Below are 20,803 nucleotides of genomic sequence, written 5' to 3' on the forward strand. Positions count from 1 at the left end.
ACATCCATCCATCAACAGCTCGAAAAAACCAAATCAATTCAAAACACCTCCCATCACCTAGAACTAAGTAACCAACGGATTCGGCTTCGGCGGCTCCTGTTCCCACCTCTCCACACCATCGGGAATATCAACAACAGCATGCTGACACCAAATATGCACAGCCGTCCTCATCATCCCCCTATCCAAATCCTCCAAACAGCCCCCCTTAACATTCGTAATCGCCGAAAACGCCGGCTGTTCGCCCGGCGCAGGCACCGCATCCCGGAAGCGATGCAAAAGCCGCGCGCCACACCCCCTGCAGAAAAGACACTCCAATTCGCGCCCCTTGAGCGTGACGCGCGTGTAGCTGTCCACCAGACCCGACGCGGACTCCGGGAGCTCGAAGTACGGGAATGTGGCGGTGATGCCGAATGCGGAGGAGCTTTGGTGCTGGCATTCGGTGCAGTGGCAGATCCAGAGTTTTAGGGGTTTGTCGGTTGGCGTGGTGAATTGGATCTGGCCGCATTGGCAGCGCGCTTTCATTCCCATCGTGGTGGGTGGGATGCGACTGGTCTAGTTAGGTGAGGGGCAGATATGGGTTTTGGGGACGGAGTTACCCGTCAAGTTTACGGGTGGCGCGGGTGGGACTGCAACGTTGTACGGGTTGACATATCGGAAGGCTTGTGTGGCAAGTAAGCTTGGTGGGGAAGATGATGATATTATGAACCCCTTGTTGGGGGTGCTAACTAGCTAACTATGACTAAGCTGTGACAATATATGCCGGGTCTCAAAAAATCTCGGCCTCCGGCTGAGAAAAAAAGGAAATTTCAATAAAAAATAAGAATAAAAAATGATAAGAAAACGAAAAACGCCGTCAGTTATCGCAGGCCCAGGGCGGAGTGTAGATGTCTGAGGGCGTGAATTCACGCCCGGGGTTGTACGGTGGCCCCTCGGTAGCCGCTTCGAGAGGAGCTTCGCAGTGGTTACCACGTTCTTTATCGCCTAGCAGTAACGGGCTCCCTGGTTGGGCTTAGTCGTTAGGAGCAGCGCTTTGTTAAAGTTAGCAGAGGCGGTAGAACAGGTTTTCCCAGTGTCTGATGGCTCGGCGCTAAATATCCAGGAAACTGCTAAGCGTGTTCGAGATTATCATAAGGGTACCAGCGGCAACGGCTTTGGTCTTCTTAATTAGAGCGGCCTCTTAGAGTTATAGCTAGCGATATCTAGCTATATATTCGTATAACCTTTTTAAATCCTTAATCTCTGGCTGTACCCGGTCTATATACTCTATTATACCTTTATAGGGAAGGATGAAATCACGGAGGATCTTTTCCTTAGTATCAGCTCGGTATAGTTAGCTTTATATAGCTAGTAATTGGCTCTAAGGTTTAGGAATATCCGGTAAAGAGAATAGAGTAGAAGAGCTAACGCTAATCACATCGCTAGGTTAGTCCTATATAGTAGGCTAATATTCTTACTAAGTACTGTAACTAGACTAAGTTAGACAATTTATATTCTAGTATAAGCGTTAAACTAGGTCTATAATCTTTATCTTTTTTAGGTCTATTTAGGAGAAAGTAAAAGATAGTACTTCAGCTAAGTATAAAGGAGACTATATAGAGAATTCCTAGAAAAAACTATAGGAGGGTCTTAGTCCTTATAGGAGTATAGCAATATAGTAGTAATTATCTAAGCCGATATCTAGTATCTTTAAGTTCGTTTTAGCTTTCTAGAGTATAGTATACTAACTGTAGTGGTTATATAATTAGTATACTATAGAACGGGGGTATAGAAATTCGGCTTATTCTTTAGTATAGTAGGCTTAGAATACCACTACTAGGTTAGTAACTATATCCTCTATAAAAGGATAACCTAGGATAATAGGTCTAATTATAAAAACTAGGTTTTCGATTTTAAGCTTTAAATCTACCTTTGGGACTATTAGGTAGCTATATTTTACAGCTATATAAAGGCTAACAAATATATAGTAACGTTTCTAGATTAGTATATATAGGAGACTATAGAAGTCGATTTATAGGTTAGGGTCCTATAGTATCCTACTAGTATATAGTTTACCGTTAGTATCCTAGATAGTATAGAACTTAGTATACTTCTTCTAAGATAGTTCCTTTATCGCTATATAAATAAGCTTATTACTTAGTAGAACGTTATAGTTATTAGATAGTACTAGCCTTCCTTTTAGGTTATACTTATATCTTATATATAAGGGCAACTGAGCGATATCTTATAGAGATAGTCTACTACCTATAATAACTAGGACCTAGTTACTAGTCTAGATTAGCCTATCTAATTCTAGTTTAGTATAAGCGGTATTATAAGATTATATTATATAGGAATTATCGAATATATATCCCAGAAGGTAAAGTATATTAGTTACTCCCTATAATAGACTAAGGTATAGGAATACCTTTCTTTTCGGTATAATAAATCTAGTATATAAGAAAGAGAATAGTTAATATAAAAAAAGAAGTAATAGAGGTAGGAAAAATAGAATAGGTATATTAAGTAGTAAGTAATAGTCGAATAAGAGTTAAAAACTTAAATTAGAGTAAAAGTAGGAGTTAGAAGTAAGAGTCAAGTAATATAAGGTAGTAAGAATAGATAGTAATAAAAGTAAAAGGAAAGTAAAAATAAAGTAAGGAAAATATAGTACTTAGGAGCTTACTAGGAGTATACCCTAACACTCCTCAAAGTCTTTAATAGCCTTATTATATCTAATATAGTCCTCTTCCTATACCTAATAGTTATCCCTAGCTAATTAGCCTTTCTAGTGGATTAGATACTTAGTGATTTAATACCTAGTACTATTATAATAGGGTCGACTAGGTATATTAATAATACACTTAGTAAGAATACAGTTAACCTTATAGATAATATCTTTAGAGAAACGCTTATCTATAGTTAGGTAGTATTTATTATCTAATTAGTACTCCTAGGGGTTATTACTATCTAGGGCAGGTTCTAGGTATATAATACTAATAACTAGGTAGATTCTTAACTTAGTTAGAATATTTAAATAATAAGTAAGCTTCCTAATATATTCGAGTACTTCGAAACGCCTAATATAACACTATTATAGTCACCTTAGTAAAACTTAGTTTAATAGTATATTATATCTATATCCTAGCTTAAGATAGACTTTGTTACTAATATTAAAAAAAATCTACCTATAATAGCGGTTATATTAGCGTTTTATATATATAGTAGCCTAAGCGGTAGAATACTTAGTATCTATATATATAGTAATATTAAGAGCTATAACTTAGTATAAAAGCGACTAAGGGTAGCGTAGTTCGATACTATATAAGAGTTTATAAGATAAATAACTTATTATTATATTAACTAAACTGTTTAGTATAGCTTAGAGGGTAGGTAATAGGTTTAGCTAATCTTCGTTAGGATAAGTAGTAATTATATACTATATAGTAACTTCAGCTATCTAGTTAGTATATTCTAACTAACTGTTAGTTTATAGGTAATAGGCAGTAGTAAAAAATAACTTAGTATAGATAAGGTTAAAAAGTACTTTCTAGAGGCCTTATATAAACTTAGGATTATAATCGCTAATAATTATTATAGGAATCCCCTAATTAGCTATCTATTAGAAAGAGAGAGTACCTAGTACCTAATCTTTACTATCCTAATCTATATAGCTAGGTATTATTTCTATTAACTTAGTAAACTTATTAGTTATAGTTATAGCTATATTATATCTATTAGTTAAAATAGATATCGCGATAATTAGATCTAAAGTAATAGTATAAAAGGGTATCAGTAGGGCGATAATCGGTTAAAGAGAACTATATAAGCGATAACAGCAGATCCTATACTCTAAATAGATAGGGTAATATTTAATATACTACTTTAGGAGCTTAGTACCTTTATAGAATATAATACTGCGAAGCTTATACTAAGCTCTATCAAAACCCTAATATATCTATTTATTATAAACTAAGTTAAAAATTTCCTAAGTTATAGATTAGGGTAGATATAGACTCTCCTTACTATTAGAATTTATAAAAATAATTAAGCTATTCTCTAAGTAGTAGGGTAACTTCTTAACTTAGGGATCCTACTAGGCGTTAATACTTTCTAGAGTATTGATTAGAGCTAACTAGCGAGTATCTAACTAGTATCCTTATAAGATACAATCCTTAGTATTATCGCTTAGCTAAAGTACCGATACTATAAGGAGGTATACTATAGGTTAATCTACTATAGGTTATTTAAATATATATAATACTAGGATATCCTTAAGATTATCTTATATACCAGGAACTAATAGGTCTATATATAGTAGGTAGGAAAGAGTATTAGCAATCTTATTAGTTTTTCCTAGTCTATAGAAGATATATAGGCAAAACTATTAGATAAACTAGGATATATAGACTAAACAAAGATTTTAGTATTCTAAAGAAATAGAACTTAAGTTTATTACTTTAGTAATACCTATAGTACTACTATAGTCGGTATATACTATAACTAGAAGGTTGCTAGGATAGGCCTCTACTAAGTAGTATACCTTATAGAGAGTCTAGTAGAGGGTAGAAACCTTAAGCTTAATAGGCTAGTAATTCTTCTCTATATCTATAAGAAGTTAGCTAAGGAATATAATTAGTTAGATCTCTATAGTAGGGAGTGGTTTTAAAATGTCCTTATAAGTAAACGTTATCTTTATATAATAGATTATAGTACTATACCCTATTTCCTTTAAACTATTAGTATTAATATAGAGCTAGTATATAGGATTATAGTATACTAGCTATTTAGGTTTATAGAACTCAGCCTAGAGTAGATAAAAACTCTCGAGCTTAGCTTAAGAGGGTTTATTAAAAATAGCTTATATACTCTATACTTAGTACTAAGGGCCTTTAATTAGGCTTCCTTTTAGTAAGTTTATTTTATAGACTTAGAATGGTTCCGATTTCTATATATAGCTTTTAATATAATAGTAAAGATTACCTATTATTCTAAGGTATATTTCTAGCTACTTATATATATATAGAAAAACTAGTAAGGTTATTACCTTTACCTTCTTAATAGTTATTAATATACCTATAGAGTTAATATCCTTACCTAGTAGGGTTAAACTTAGAAACCTAATATATACTTTCTTTAGGTCTAAAGTAATATTAAATTCCTCTAATTTTATAAATAGTAGGTAGAGTTTAGTAATATACTCGTTAAGTATATCGCCGACTGTAAAGATATTATTAATATAGGTTTAATACTATTCTTAAAATATACAGAGTATATTATCTATCTAGTATTATATATAGGCGATAGAGTTTAAATTACCTATAGTAATAATATAGAGAACTTTTTAACCGCGGTATAATATAATAGCTTAGTAGCTATAATAGTTAGGGTAGATATACTATTAATAGAAGAATTTTACTATATCTATAATTATAATAAAACGCTTACCTTTTACTAAAGTAATAATCTTATCTTATCCTAGCAATAGGTATAGGTCTAGAACTAAGTTCTTATTTATTAGGCAGTTATTAACTATAGTATAACCGACCCATTAGAGCTTAGTATTACCCTTATCGTCTATATAAGTAATCTATTTCTATATAATAAAAATAGGGTTTATACCCTAGGCTTAGTATTTAGTAAATAATATCTTTCCTTAAGTATATAGAGTATCGAATATATTATTAATAACTTATTAGCTTTCTCTTACCTATCTATAGACTTATAAATACTATAGCTTTAAACTAGGGACTATTAGGAGTCTTATCTATTTATTTTATAGGATATCTATAATACTAGGGTTAGACTAAATATTATATTACTTATAAATATTATAGAGTACTATAGCTATTTTAGGCGTTCTATAGATTATAATACTATTAGGTAGTACTATTTCTAATAGATATCCTAGCTAAGTATAGGCTATAGATATTAGTAGGACCTTCTGTATATCTAGTATAAAAATAGTATTAGGAAGTCTATTAAGAAGTCTATCTAGTAGTTAGGGTAAGTTATTAATAGCAGCTAGATAGATAGTAATAGAGTTATAAATATCTCGATTAATTAATAGGGGGTAAGGCTTAACTACTTAAGACTATAATACTAGAGGTATTACTTTAGTAGAAACTTAGTAGGTAGATATAAAGTCTAGCTCTAAAAGTTAGCCTATATAATCCTTCTTCCTAATAACTTATATTTAGTCGGTATTATTAATAGTATATATATATATAAAACTAATATTAACTATCTATACTAGAATCTTAAACTTATTATTACCTAGCTTAAAAACGAAGTTATAATCCTTTAGTAAAATCGACTTTATAATAATAGGGATCTATACTACCTAGTATAGAGGGACCTTAATTTTAGAAGAAATATAGACTAGTCTTTTACTTATATAGTATAGTTTTACGCAGAAGGTAATAAGAAAAGTCAAGTTTTTATAGGACTTAATAATCGCTTAGGAATATAGGAAATCAAGTATAAACCCTTCTAGTCCTAGAATATCTATACTAATAAGAAGCTAGGTACAGAGGTCCTTAATAATATAGGCCTCGATTTATAGCTCTACAGCTATATCTTTATTTAGGAAGTAAACTTAAATTATAATATAGTAGTTAGATAGGTATTAGGAACCGATCCTACTTATAGAAATTGGGCTAATAGGGTACTAGGGGTATTAGAGTGATACTACTAGCTTTAAATCGATTAAAGTTATAATATATCTAGAGTTAAGGTAGTAAGTATTTAACTTACTAGGGCTTCTAAGTCTAACTATAGCTGTTATATATCGCTAGGATCGAAATATATAGCTAGAGATATAGTCGGTCTATCTAGCCGAGTAGATAATATAATAAGTAGGATTTATAAAATTAGCGATAGCTTTAGCTAGTATAGCGGTAGTAGCTTAAGGCTTATAGCTATTAAGATACTAATATAGCTTAGTATTTAACTTAAAAACCTATAAATAGGATAAATAAGTAACTAAGTACTTACTATTAACTATATATAGTTAGGCCTATACCGGTAGATCAGCCTAGGTTTAAAAACTAGATTAGTAGTTATTATCCTATAAGCTAGTAGGGTTAGTAAAATTCGCACTATATAGGTCCTTATTAGTATAAAAGTTATCCTTAAAATCCTATTAATTATTATTATTAACTAGGATATTATCCTAATATTCCTTTAGGCTATTATTATTAGCTTAGGAGTAGTTATTTAACTAATAATAGTTAGTATCTATATCTATATAATATACCCGCTAAGGTTTATTCTAAATAGTATACTAGGAGTTCCTAGAGCTATTATAGCTAGACTATTAGTAGTTAGGATTATTCTAGGTCTACTAAGCTTAAACTCCCTACTATAGATATTATTATCTCTAAAAGGTTTAGGAGCCTTAGTTGCTTTATACTAGGTTCTAAGGCTAATACTAATAGGACTAATATTAGGCTCCTATAGCTTAATATAGGTACTAAGGAATCTACTAAGCCTAGCCACAGGGCGCTAAAGCCTATTATTATCTATATCTAGCCTAGCTTTAGGATAGACCTTAATAGTCTTAGGCTAGTAAGCGGTTATAGCCATATAGGCGCTAAGGGTAGCCTTAGCGCTAGTCTTATTAGTAATATAGGGCCGAATTATCCTATCGCAGCCTATTATTTCTAAACCTAGTAATTAACTAACTCTAGCGCTTAGTTACTATATCTTTCTAGTCTTAATAGTAGTAATTAAAGCTATTTATAAAAGTGACTAACGAGGTAGTCTTAGTTAGCTCTAGGATATTATAACGAAGTATAGGCTCTAGGTTCTAGCGAATTCGTAATAACTAGTTAAGAATATCTATTATACCTATAGCTTTATATAGGTATAATATACCCTATATATATTCTCTTAGGGTACAGCCTTAGTATATATTATCCTATTCGTATATATATTTATTAAGCTAGAGAAGGGCCTCGGTACAGTTAGGTCTAAAATACCGCGTTATTATAGAAAACCATCTATCCTAAAGTAGAACCTAGTTTATAAGGCATTTTTCATCTATAGTCAGCTCCTACGAATACTATCGGAATATATTACCTTATAGATAGCTATAGATATTCACTCAGATAATAGCTTCTGACTTTAGGAATATTAGATCTATTATATAATCTATAAATATATATATATTAGAGTAGATATAAAGATTTTAGACTATATCCATTCTATCCTTAAAACTCTTTAAAGGATCGAAAATACTAATTTCAGATACTTTCTATAAGGTATTAGTAGTAGCTAATTAGCCTAGGGAACCTTACTTACCCTAGGGACCTTAGTTACCTTAAGGCCCGCGAAGAGTATTAGTATTATTCCGAAGGCTTATCTATATAGCTTTCTCAATAAGCTCTATAAACTATACTATATCGAAACTAGGTAATAGTAGGGAAGCAGCCGGAGTTAGTATATCGCCTATATAGCCAGGACCCTAATTTCTATTATTACAGCTAGGACCCAGACCTCTATTATTTACTATTTTTCGCAGAAGGTCAGAGAGTTTAGCTTCCTATAGTAGGCTCAATAGACCTACTATAGGGCTAGCCTCGCTATTATAAAAACGTAAAGTTAATTATACTCTTAACTATACTAGGGATCGTTCTAGGGTCAGGTATTTAATACCGGCCTTATAAGAGTAGAGGTCCACTTAGTCGTCTTCGGCTTATTCGGTTCCTAGAGACTAGACTTCTACCTAGTTATCTTCCGCTTATTAGTCTTCTAGAGACTAGACTTCCGCTTAGTCGACTTCGGCTTATTAAGACTAGACTTCCGCTTAGTTAACTTCGGCTTATTAGTCTTCTAAAGACTAGACTTCCGCTTAATCGTCCTGTAGAAGGTCTACGTAGCTGTCCTTAGCCTATAGTACAGAATTTTCGTCCTTAGTTCAGAAAAACTTACTATTATAACTATCTAGCTAGGGACTAAAACGAGGCTACCGTCGTATAGTAGCGGGCCTATACGCGTAGCGTATAACAGCAGTAGCTTAGGCAGTCGGTCGGTCTAAAATGGGCGTTAAAGACTAGGGTATAGAAAGGTATATCACAGCAGTAGGTTAGGCAGTCGGTTAGTCTAATATAGACGTCGAAGATTAAGGTATAGAAGCCGGTAAACTAGGAGGCTTACTCGTAGTTCGCTTAGGTCAGGGTCTCCCGAGCGGACACGCAGGCTTACTCGACAGAGGGGTTATAGGACTTAGAACGGCAAGGTAAGACGTCAGACGGAGGAAATCCTTAACGGCCTTGTTAAGTATAGACCTATCGATAGGCCAGGAAGGTGGAAATAGATCCTCTGAAGATGGAAGGATAACAGAAGTGGATGGCGAGGTTGAGGGATTGGCGGGCCCGGTAGGTAAAGGGGTCAGGATAATGATAACGCGGGAAAGTGTATCTGCGTCGAAATCACCTGACCAGGGGCGTGCCTCCTGGCGATAATTGTCGAACTGGATTGCAAGCTAGGTGGCCCGACGAGTACGCTTATCCATGGATTATTATAGTAGCGGCTCGGCACTATGATCGACAGCCTTACCGTAGCGGCTTGGCACTATGATCGACAGCCTTACCGTAGCGGCTTGGCACTGTGATCGACAGCGTGGTCGACCGCCGATCGTGCCAGGCTTGGTGACCTCTGACCTTAGCATACAGGGGAACCCCTGAGGTGGTCGAACTTGTTAAAACAAACCCGAGAGAGATCCTCTCGGAAGAAAAAAAACTCTGGATGAAACCAGGACGTGCTACCATAAATGTGGCAAGTAAGCTTGGTGGGGAAGATGATGATATTATGAACCCCTTGTTGGGGGTGCTAACTAGCTAACTATGACTAAGCTGTGACAGCTTGGGTTGGTATGTTGTTGAATTAGTGTTATTTCAATATACGGCCTTGTTATTATTGTGAATCTGATTATCGAAGTCTTACGTCGTTGACGGCTATATAAGCACCCACTATTCTTGTAGATATAGTTAGGTTTCTTCGTAGAAGAACTAGGATTACTACCTACAATCAATGAAGTTTTTTCTACCAATCCACGTTATGTAACCTCAATTTCATTGAAGGGATTATCCCGAGTATTCATTCTGTAGTGTAGAAACAACCTCGATCTTAAATGTCAAACTTAACCCGTGTAATGCTCAAAACCCGCTTTCATCATCCTCGCATCTAATTAACCTTGAAATATCTCTTTGACGGAAACTTCAAAGTTTACCCTCACTGCACTTCTTGATAATAGCAATAGCCCCGGGAGCCTCGTCCCAAGCTTCATATGTAAAATTCAAAGCCATCTGCATCTGTTCGACGCTCCCGACCGAAAACCTCATAGGCTTAGCGTCCAAATGCTTACCTGGGTTCATCAGGGCCGGCCAGAAATGTGCGTTCAATTTGTGGACATCGTTGTACAAAGCGCGAATTTGCGCCTTTAGTCTCCCGATTTCCACGCGCTTGTCGCAAGTGATGATATTGGGGTTATTGCTGATAGTCGACGGACAGAAGCCGAGTTCCGGCATGTGCGTCATACCATCCGGACGTCCCATGTCTTCCAGGAGCCCCTGCAGCACCTGCAACACCTTGACCTTGACTAAAGTCACGGCCACGAGATGGGGCAGATCGATCCACCTGCCGCAGAAGATATCGACGGGCTCGAGCGGATTGGCGTTCCTGACGTCCAGGTACGGCAGGGTATTGTTACCCCAGTCATAGTCGTCCTGCTGGCCGGTGGTCGCCCACCACTTCAGGAAATCGTAGCACTCCTGGTCCTGCTGGAGGCGGATCATCAGGCTGGGGATGACGTCCCGCGAGCCCATGTTGTCGCCTCGGGAGAGATACAGATTGTCTATCAGGATGTTGAGCTGTTTCTGGAGCGACTCGACATGGTTAACGGCGGTCATGGTATCTGAAAGAGCAGCGCGGTAGCGCATGTAAGGGCGGGTCTCGTGGATCTTCCAGAAATGGCCGATGCCGTAGGTAAAGATATTATCGGGGTGGTCCCGTAGGACCCGTTCTTCATTCTCCATAGTAATGCGACATCTGCGGATTGCGCTACACGCGGACTTGTGCTTCCGGCGGTGCGCGGTCTGGTGTTCGACGCTGCAGTAGAGCATCACTCTGCAGCCGGAGCAGCGGAGAACTCTATCATCCTTGCCGCATACACCACAGCCCGAGGGGAGTGGCATTTTCTTCCTAGCCGCTGCAGAAGAGGGGGATAAGAGCAGTTCGGTGTAGGGGCCGGTAAAGGGTTTCCAGCTCTGTGAATGAAGACCGGAATGCTTAGGGTGTAAATGAGAAAGGGCGCAGAGGGAAGTATTGGGCGATGGGAAATGGAGGAGGTGTTAGGTTATTTATTCTGGACATTCTTTAGGAGTTGATAATGTCTGTCTGCCTTCAAAGCCAGGCCACAATATAGTTAGGCGATAACGTACCCCACCAGGGCAAAACACAGAGCAAACGCGCTAATTTGCAATTTGATATCTCAACGGTTGTTTGAATGGTGTGATCCTTGCAATCTCATTTTTATATTACCTCTCGTCAGCTGAGTGCGTTTCAGGAAAGTTAATATCACAGCGACTGGGTAGAGTGGAGTAGACCACAATGAAGCTTTTACTATAGACTACTCTAAATGCTTATCCATGTCGACGAGCAATGAAATCAAAGCGACATATGGTTAAGATATAGTATTGCATTTCCTGTGCTCTCGATTTTACATCTGCTGATATCCATGGATGGACGTGAGACATGCGGCATCGTTGCTATCCACTATTCCAAGAATAGCTCGCACGAAGCATAGACGTTTAATATGAAAACCCTACCTAGACTAGCATCTTTCCCATCTAGCCCTTTGACAAAGTACACCACCTTCGCATTCCTTCACATTCCTTCACTTCCAGTTCCTGTGCCAACGCCTTTGGCCAGCAGTCCAAAACCTTATCGCACTGGTTTCTTGCCACTGACAGCATTACTGCATTACTTCATTGTGCTCACAGGCGCATGTGCATACATATGCAGGGAAACAATAGTCCAAACCTTGCCTCTAAACACACAGCACCCAGTTCAAGGACGAGCAGAACCGATATAATCACACCAACGGTCACGCTTCGAAGAAAAAAAAAAGTCGAAGATCGACGGATCACCCTGTGGCAGGGCCGCGCAAATCCAACTGGCGGTCTGAATCCACGACCTCCCCCCACTCCTGGCGTCGTCAAATCAGCTGACAGCCTCAACCCACCAGCCACACTAGATCAGCACTAGTATCCGTATCGGTGTGCATCGGACACGTTCGATGTGAAAGGCGGTCGGACGGAGACTGAGCTTATTAAACCGATACTGCTGATTAATGTGATTATCAACGAGGTTAGGGCTCTCATTGGTCGCGGACAGGAACATTGTAAAGTTTGTCGGCGATTAGGTTTCTCAGTCTGGAGTTTCGGGCCCGAGGGCTGCGGGGAGACTGCCGAGAAGTATATGCGGTAGACAACATAACATGCGGTATGGACTTGGCCAAGTGAATCCTTGTCGTGGCGATGGGGCAGGTAGTGGGGGGATGGCCTTAGCCCCGGTCTAGTGTTGTAGAGATTTCATCGTCGAATGTTATATCAAGAGAACAGTCCTGGGCTAGACTTCATTCCTATAGTAGAAATGTACCAGACTCTTTAACTCTCATCTTCATAACAAGCTTGATCATGTTCTACTTCTTGCTAGGCAGTGCGGTGGCCTATAACCTAGTCATGGTTATCTACCGGCTTCATTTCCACAAGCTCAGTAGGTTCCCGGGGCCTCGTCTCGCGGCCGCAAGCGGGCTGTACGAGATCTACTTTTCGGTCTGGGGTCCGGGCATTTTCGACCACGAGATTGACCTCATGCACCGGAAGTTTGGTACGCTGTGTCTGGTATCTCCGGGGAAAGATATTGGATCTGATACTTTCTAGGTCCGGTTGTTCGTATTACTCCCGATGAAATCCACATCCAAGAGCCTTCCAGCTATTCCGACGGTTGGATCAAAGGTACGGAGGAGGTGGAACCTGGCTACCAAGGACGCAGCGTCCATAGTTTCCAGTACAAGAGACCGTCTATCGCCCGGGTGCGATCTCTACTTTGGGCGAAAGTCAATGATATGATCAACCCCTTGATCGAGAAACACCATGTGGATAGAATGCTTAGCGCAAGGCCTCGACTATTTCTTATCTGTCCTTGGAGTAAGAAGAAAGTTCAGTCAATTGGAGAAAGCGAAAGTGAAGACGGAGGAGCTCGTTCTTTGCAGTGTTAAGTTTGACTCCAACTCTTGGACATCTCAATTCTCCGAGTCGCATCCGACGTCTGGTTGGAGGTGGAGTCGACCAATTGATTCCATTGCATAGTGGAAGATCTGAGAGTTGAGCTCGCACACGGTTAACCCCGCGAGATTGTGGAGTTTGGCCTTTCTTGGCTCTCCGTCGAGGCGAATGGACGGCAGTTCCCACCAACGGCCATGTTTCCATCCACAATCCGGCATATACCACAATTCGGGGTTTGTCGGGGTTAAAAAAAAACACAAAGAACAAGAGGCAATTCCGGAAGAAGGCCAAGAAAAGATCCAAAGGACAACGAAAGCCTTTTTTTCGAGCTGAACGTCTTGGAAGAGCCCCGCTTCGGCGATTCTGCCATTTTTAAAGAAAAAAACGCCAGCAAGCCACTTGGTCAATTCCTCTCCATTTTATTCTCATCTCCTCTCTACACTGCACATACATCTCTGCACATACATCCTACACCTATTAAATCATCATGGTATGTTGCCGAACTTCCTGACTCTAGAACACCGAAGACCCTGCAGATCCCAAGGAGCTAACAAACATCAACAGCCTCACGCCGACTCCTCCTATTTCACTCCCGGCAGCTCCAAGGCCGAAATATACGAACAGCTCCTGCTGTCCACACAAGGTCTCCTAGACGGCCAACGGAATTGGGTTAGGTGAGTCAGCTCCAACAACCCTCGAAACCTTACAACCTCTAACAACCAACAGCAACCTCTCCAACGTCGCCTCCCTCCTCTGGCACGCCTACGGCTCCCTCCCAGCCCCCTCCTCAGCCGTCAACTGGGCCGGCTTCTACATCCGCGACGACAAATTCCCCGCCCTCGCCTCGCCCGTCTCCTCGCCGCCCTTACCAGGCGCACCCGGGTACGGCGGCGTCATCATCTCAACTACATACTCCTGCTCGGGCGATCAGATCCTGCTCCTCGGGCCGTTCCAGGGAAAGCCCGCGTGCCAGGAGATCAAGTTCGGGAAGGGCGTTTGCGGCACGGCGGCTGCGAAGCAGGAGACTGTTGTCGTGCCTGATGTGCTGACTTTCCCGGGGCATATTGCGTGCGATGCGGAGAGTCGGAGTGAGATTGTGGTGCCTATTTTGGTGAATGGTGAGGTTAGTACTTTTTCCACTTCCTGGTGGGGTTGGGCACAAGCGGGTTTTGGGCAATAATATATATACTAACGTTCTCATTTTAGACGGTCGCTATTATTGATATCGACTGCACTGAGCCTTCTGGGTTTGATGATGTGGATAAGGAGTACTTGGAGAAATTGGCTGCTTTGTTGGCTGAGCACTGCGATTGGTAAAAGTTAACATAATTTTGTTTTTATAATGGTTACGACAGATACGGACTTGGGTGAATGATATTGTACGTTTTATGATCGTGATTTCTTCCTACGTAGATTCTGCAACATGCTCTGCTGTAGTTTACTCCTTCCTTTAAAATGTACGGAGTTGATATCTTCCGTGTATCTTTACATTGACAGTATGGAATAGGATTGAAAGTCCTGCTGTATTGTATTGTATGCGCAAGTTTATTCGTCGCGAGGATTGAAAATGTAATGCAAACCAGCAAGCCGAAATATAAAACGATACTCGACCTGCTCGAGATATGTCGGAAACAATAGATACAATGCAGACCAAACACCGAGCGAACTCATCACGCTGGGTGGAGAAATGAAAAGAGAAAACGCCGAGACCGAGACGGTAAAAAAGGTATAGAGCACAAGGAAATCGAAAATCGCTAACATGCACAAGAACATCACATATTGAGCAAGCTCATTTGCCGACGCATGGGACTCGGCGACAGAGCATCCCCGTCTTCGCTGGGACCGATGCCGCTGTCTGGACCAGCGAGCACGGTGTCCATGTCGATGTCCCACTGTTCGTCTTCATTGGGATCAGTGTTCACTTCCGCCTCGGCTTCGCCGCCATCCCAGCTCTTCTGGACCGCGCCGCGCGTGTTCCAGCGCAGAGCACGCTGGACGCTGATGAACCACTCGTTGTTGTTGGACACGACGGTCGGGAATGGGTACTGGCTGGCTTCGACAGTGACGTAGTCGCCCTGGCGGAGTTCGACACGGCCCTTGCCATCAAAGGAGCAGTAAGCGGTGGATCGGGAGGATTTAGGGACGGCAATGCGGAGAAGGTGGGAGTCGGAGAGAACCATTGGGCGGAAGGAGAGGGTGTGTGGGCATATTGGGGTGAGAAGGATACCCGGGATGGATGGATGCATAAGAGATCCGCCGGCGGACAGAGAATATGCCGTGGAACCAGTCGGCGTCGAGAAGATACAGCCGTCTGCTTGGACGACTGTTAGCAGCTCGTCGTCGGCGTAGAGCTCCAGGTTCGACACGTAGGGGGACGGGCCGCGGTCGATGACGAGCTCGTTCAGTACTTCGAATTGCTCGCCCTCTTCGACAGCGCCCAGCTCTGCTCCCTTGCTCCGGTCTTTCCGATATACGGTGCATGTGAACCGCATGCGCAGATTGACGCGCATGCCCACCTCGCCCATAACGGCATTAAGCTGCGATTTGTAATCGGCAAACTCGAAATTTGTGAGGAAGCCCAGGCTGCCCAGCGAAAAGCAGAGCACGGGCGGAACCACGCGCTGGAAGAGCCACGATGTGAAAAGAACGGTACCATCACCACCAAGGGTCAGCACCAAGTCGAACTTATCGGGCGATGTCCAGCACAGATCCGGTGTCCAGAAATGTAACATCTGCGCAAACATCGGGTCTTTCTGCAACAGCCCCGGGGCATCAAATCGCTTCGAATTGCGCAGCTTCGCATCTACATAGACATTGACTCCTAGTTCACTTCCGTATCTTGCGGTCGAAAGTAGCCACTCCGCAACTTCCCGGGTCAAGAGCACCAGGCTGTTATCACGCGCCTTAGTAACAATCATGACATTTCGCACCGCTCGCTTGATAGGTCGTCGCTGTAGTTGCTTCGACACTTCACGAACACCAGTCGCTGTCTGAACCAGTCGCGAATGCGACAGCCACTCGTCGTCGGCGATTTCCTCCAACACCTTTTTTATGTTGACAGCATCATCGAAGCGTTGGTGGAAATAGCATGGCGATTGTAGTATCAGACGAGCCGCGGCAGGTGAACGATCGAGATATCCGCTCAATTGAAAATTCGATAGCGCAGTCGAGATGTTCTGGGGGGAGTCATTGCTCCCCCGCCGTGGTCGGTTCTCCGAAGGCGGGGAAGTCTGAGCGGATTTATTCGCGAGCATACTCGACACAGAACCGGACATATCGGTATTATTGGTGATAATCGTAGCCCGCGAGGCCAGGGCTTTCAAGATTGTCTGTCGCGGTATGCAGTCGGTGGACAACGCTTTCTTCGATCGCCGGCTAGTCGACTTCCGAAACTGCTGTAGTGTTGAGTAAGGCAGCGACAAGGCGGCTTCCTGAACCGATTCGGATACGTGTATAGGTAGCACGTTGTCGGGTCCAGGGAGATCTGGCTTGGTCTGGGACAAGGATTCTATGCTGAGGGCATCTCGGAGGAGCGCCGGTCTGGGTGGGGACGATAGAGAGGGGGGAGACGTTCGCGCTGTAGACAGACTCGGGAGTGTGTCAGACCGTAGATGATCACGGCTGGACGCCATCGGCTTATGCGGCAGGTAAATAAGATGGGATAATCAGGAAAAGTGCTCGGATGTAACGGGGTTTGCGGATCCGAAGTCTTGAGATGCTGTCCCCCGTCAGTCGTGGACCCAGGTATTGCTTCTAGCGTATTCCACACTCTTTTTTGGGTTTTTTCAGGGGGGATTCCTTTTCTTATTTGGTATAATAACGACAAGGATGATGGACTGGAGTGGGTTGGGATTAGGGTAGAGATTGACAAGAATTGGGATTGGCAAGGCACATCCAAGAAAAATGGGATTCCTGTTTAGGAAGACCACGGACCTCGATCATCACATTAAAACACGAGATTATTTAGATTGCTTCCTGCGATTCCCAGATTCCCCAGATAATCCTCTCACTGGCGAGTCTACTAGTCATCGCCAAATCCGTACAGGCGCGCAGTGCGCGCAGATAATGACGTTTACACTGTCATATCAATCTATCGGCAATAGGAGGCTCGTTAGGATGCTCATAGATCATGATAGGTATTTTATTTCTTTGGATCTTCCATTCTCCGTGCTACTTTGTGCATTCTTTGCCAGAATGTCGGTTAAACATGTATTCCTCAACCCCGACTCGAAGTGGGCATAGCCATCATTCTGACTGCGCCTGGGAGTCTGTGGTTCTGTCACCGCTAAATCACTTGGCAAGTGAGTGACCAAACGTCATCAAAAGCAGACAGGGTCCGGAATCCAACAATTGAGGAACCCGAGAACAAGCCTCACGCAAGGCTGTCGCCTGTGGCAGTGAATGAAGCGTGTTGTACATGCAGCGGCAGTCAGGTGACGGTGCCTTAACCGGGTGGTACTCTATCCACTGTTTTGTGGCACCGTCGTATCCTAGTCGAGAGGGGCGATATAGCGAGTGCTGGGAAGTCATGTGCACAAGAGAAGGGGCCCAGGGGTGACCGCGACCTTACACACGTCTCACTAACTCTCCGCAAATTTGCCGGGCGCAATCCACCTCAGATAGAATCCAGCTTGTAGGCGTAGTCGCTGTAGATCTGGTCCTCCACGGTCTCCCGGATGAAACCGCTCACACTGGCGCTGGCCGTTCCTTCACCCATGGCAACGTCGCCATCAGCGCTGGCGGTGGTCTCGCCCTGGCAAATGGAGAGCGCGCGCTCACGGACATATTCCCAGGTATCAAATCCAAACCGACCCTCGCTTTCGTTGAGGAGAAGGTGGTTCTTCGAGGAGAAGGCAAAAACGTGGAGGGACACAGCAGCCTTGGCGGCAGTCGGAGAGGGGTCCCGCACAATATCACCATCCTCAGTTACACCAAGGAGGGTCGCGGAGAAAGTCATCGACAGAGGAACCGAGGCGGAGATCATAGCGAGCAAGCCAGTATGTAGGAGAGCCGGGAGGATAGTAAGGTACTAGATAGATCAGTCTGACAGTTCAACAAGCAGGGCGAATGGAATCTGAGATACTCACATTGTCACCGCGTGCCACGTTCTCTCCTCCAACAATAGCCAGAGTAATGACCACGCCGCGACGGGGAAAGCCCTTCTCCCGTCCAAGGACGATTTTCCCTAGCACAGACCGCAGGATTCCTTCGATATATCTTTCACCGACGCCACCAGTTGTCGTACCAGGTTTGACAAAGACCTCCACAGTGGCTTCCTCGGGCTTCAATGCGTCACGGCGTGCTGGGAGCTCAATGGGCCCGTTGACAGCGCCCAGAATGCTGTAACCGGTGGCTGGGCATTTGTATGACGCCGAACCATCGGAACGATGTAATTGTGAGAGGGATGCTATCGGACCGACCATATTGACGATGGACAGATAGAAAGATAGAAAATTAGGAAGCCAAAGTTGTGTTTGAAGAGCAAAGTAGCAAAGTTGTTCTGCCACTGCGATTTTTCATGTGCGGGCCGCTTCTTGATTGGCCGCCTTAGCTGCGATTGTACTTGGTACTTTGTTTGTCGCTGGACCATGATATATTTCTGAGGTATCGACTACTTTGAGGTGTCAACTAAATTGTTGCTTTCTTTCCCTTATCCCTACTATTCTTACTATTCACCTCCAGACTACAGATCCATTTGATCCGTCAAGTGGTCTGAGACTTATTGGAGTTTCAATCAACCTCTCGAAGATAACCATGTCTTCTCATACGAGCACTTACTACTGTCCACCATGACAACCAAATATGTGCTGTGGGTAAACCAACGGAAATTGCTCTTCATGTTCTAGCTTCGTGCTTTTGATTTTTGAAAGACATTGTGAGCAAAAGGCAACTTCAATCGCATACAGAATATCCATTGATTCTGCCATCACAAGGATGACCGTTGTCTATACAATTCACAACATAGAATCAGAGGTACACCATTATTCCTCATCTCGATATTGATGAAACAGAAAACCAAACCCACGAGACACGGCCGATCGGATGGCGGGCAAGGACTTTGCGTGCTATGCATAGTATACAAGATACCTCTGGCCGATGATGAGTCTTGAATATCCCCGCGAAGTCCTGCGTAACCAGGCCTACGATTTGAGGGCCTCGCCTTGATATCGTTTTAGCAGAACTACTCATTTGATCCCCGTACAGTCTTAAGGAGCTCATCTGACCCATTCCCATTCGGGGTGTCCCTATTACTTCCCAGGCTCCAGAGCGTCCACCTCCCTTTCTACCATTGGGCAGTTGTTAGTTCCTTCTCGATTGCCAGGATCTGGTAAGAATTGTAGGCTCCTGATCCTTCCAGGATGTATTCGTGATGAACCTGTAGCCACCGCGTAGAATTTGGGCCAGTAGAACGTTCATATCCTCCTGCTTTTGCGCCTCGGAGGTAGGTTCCGACCCCTTCCTGGGTGATACTTTGTCGGGCAGCCTCCTGACGGATCGCCTCTTTCTCAAATTTCTCGAGATGAATCTATAAGGGTCCGTTTGTCAGATGTAATTTGTACTGGAGGTCGAACCGGCACGCCTGATTGCGAGCTCGCTCCTCCTCTTCGCGTGCGGACCGAGGCAGTAGCCGTGAGCGTTTGATGTGCTTATGGACCTTTCCTTTAGGTGAGATCGATGGAGTTGGTCCCTCTAGATCAGGATGAACCGATCCGGCGCGATAGCAACCGATCCTGTCTCATTACGGAAGATGGTGTCAATGATTTACCTGCTCTCAAAAGGGCTGATGTTGGTATTGCTATGGGCAAAATAGAGGCTGCCGGTATGGTTTTGACGATCTGAGATACCAAATCCTTCTCGGTCTTCCACCTCCTATGCATTGGGAGGGGCCTTACTCTAGAGGATGCTGAGATGCGGGCAAGATTGGTAATTCTTACGCGTCTATCACTTAGTACTAACGCGAGCATGGAACTGAAGTGATCTAGGAATATTTTGGCTAACTATCTAACACCAAGTTGGTCATGAATTGCTACCTGTAAGGCGTTCAACGTGCTCTTCTTATTCATTCATTTTCTCGTCTATATCTATTTTTCCAGCATGAAATCATTTCATATGTCTTTAACTAGCATGTAATTTCGCCGGGACTTAATATTTCATACCCTAAAATGAAATGAACATGGCAATAAATCTAATGACATCTGAGAAGTCTTGAGGCAGTCCACGTTCAATGTCAACTACTAAGCAGGTCATCGTGCTAGGCACCTACATAGCCCCGGAGTGCGTGTCCATTTATAGCTTGCCAATGATTTACTGATCAACCTATTCTTACTCTCGAATCCCAGTCCGTCTATCCCGTCAAGGACACCAATTATCTCTCCAGGTATCAGACAAGGCTACGTATGTTTTATGTCTCCACGCATGTTTTTTTCCCTAAACCTAATGCAGACACAGTGATCCAATTGGCCATTGGCCTGACCTCGGGGAGCTACCCCAGTTGCCGATGTCAATATCAACTATCAACCTGGAGTGGGGTAAAG

At 42.6% G+C, this 20,803-nt stretch overlaps 6 protein-coding genes across 6 annotated transcripts; 2 read left to right on the forward strand and 4 right to left on the reverse strand.

Annotated features, from left to right (window-relative positions):
• Positions 1-63: 63 nt before the first annotated feature.
• LCP9604111_419 (GFA family protein) lies at positions 64-528 on the reverse strand (the record flags this gene model as incomplete). Its single annotated transcript, XM_039068734.1, has 1 exon — positions 64-528. One exon carries the CDS (start codon positions 526-528, stop codon positions 64-66), a length of 465 nt encoding a protein of 154 aa, XP_038932967.1.
• Positions 529-10,199: 9,671 nt separating this feature from the next.
• Positions 10,200-11,174, reverse strand: LCP9604111_420 (zinc finger MYND domain-containing protein; the record flags this gene model as incomplete). The annotated part of the gene is made up of 1 exon (XM_039068735.1): positions 10,200-11,174. The coding sequence occupies one exon, from the start codon at positions 11,172-11,174 to the stop codon at positions 10,200-10,202; it is 975 nt and encodes a 324-aa protein (XP_038932968.1).
• Positions 11,175-12,677: 1,503 nt separating this feature from the next.
• On the forward strand, positions 12,678-13,107 carry LCP9604111_421 (uncharacterized protein; the record flags this gene model as incomplete). The annotated part of the gene is made up of 3 exons (XM_039068736.1): positions 12,678-12,870; positions 12,924-12,998; positions 13,052-13,107. 3 exons carry the CDS (start codon positions 12,678-12,680, stop codon positions 13,105-13,107), a joined length of 324 nt encoding a protein of 107 aa, XP_038932969.1.
• A 648-nt stretch (positions 13,108-13,755) lies between these two features.
• On the forward strand, positions 13,756-14,585 carry LCP9604111_422 (GAF domain-containing protein; the record flags this gene model as incomplete). Its single annotated transcript, XM_039068737.1, has 4 exons — positions 13,756-13,758; positions 13,833-13,942; positions 13,995-14,391; positions 14,475-14,585. The coding sequence occupies 4 exons, from the start codon at positions 13,756-13,758 to the stop codon at positions 14,583-14,585; spliced, it is 621 nt and encodes a 206-aa protein (XP_038932970.1).
• A 455-nt stretch (positions 14,586-15,040) lies between these two features.
• On the reverse strand, positions 15,041-16,900 carry LCP9604111_423 (putative NAD+ kinase Utr1; the record flags this gene model as incomplete). The annotated part of the gene is made up of 1 exon (XM_039068738.1): positions 15,041-16,900. One exon carries the CDS (start codon positions 16,898-16,900, stop codon positions 15,041-15,043), a length of 1,860 nt encoding a protein of 619 aa, XP_038932971.1.
• Positions 16,901-17,883: 983 nt separating this feature from the next.
• Positions 17,884-18,691, reverse strand: LCP9604111_425 (putative exosome complex subunit Rrp46; the record flags this gene model as incomplete). Its single annotated transcript, XM_039068740.1, has 2 exons — positions 17,884-18,297; positions 18,356-18,691. 2 exons carry the CDS (start codon positions 18,689-18,691, stop codon positions 17,884-17,886), a joined length of 750 nt encoding a protein of 249 aa, XP_038932973.1.
• Positions 18,692-20,803: the final 2,112 nt, after the last annotated feature.

The sequence above is a fragment of the Penicillium roqueforti genome (genome assembly GCF_015533775.1).
Source record: "Penicillium roqueforti strain LCP96 04111 chromosome Unknown scaffold_01, whole genome shotgun sequence".
NCBI lineage: Eukaryota > Fungi > Ascomycota > Eurotiomycetes > Eurotiales > Aspergillaceae > Penicillium > Penicillium roqueforti.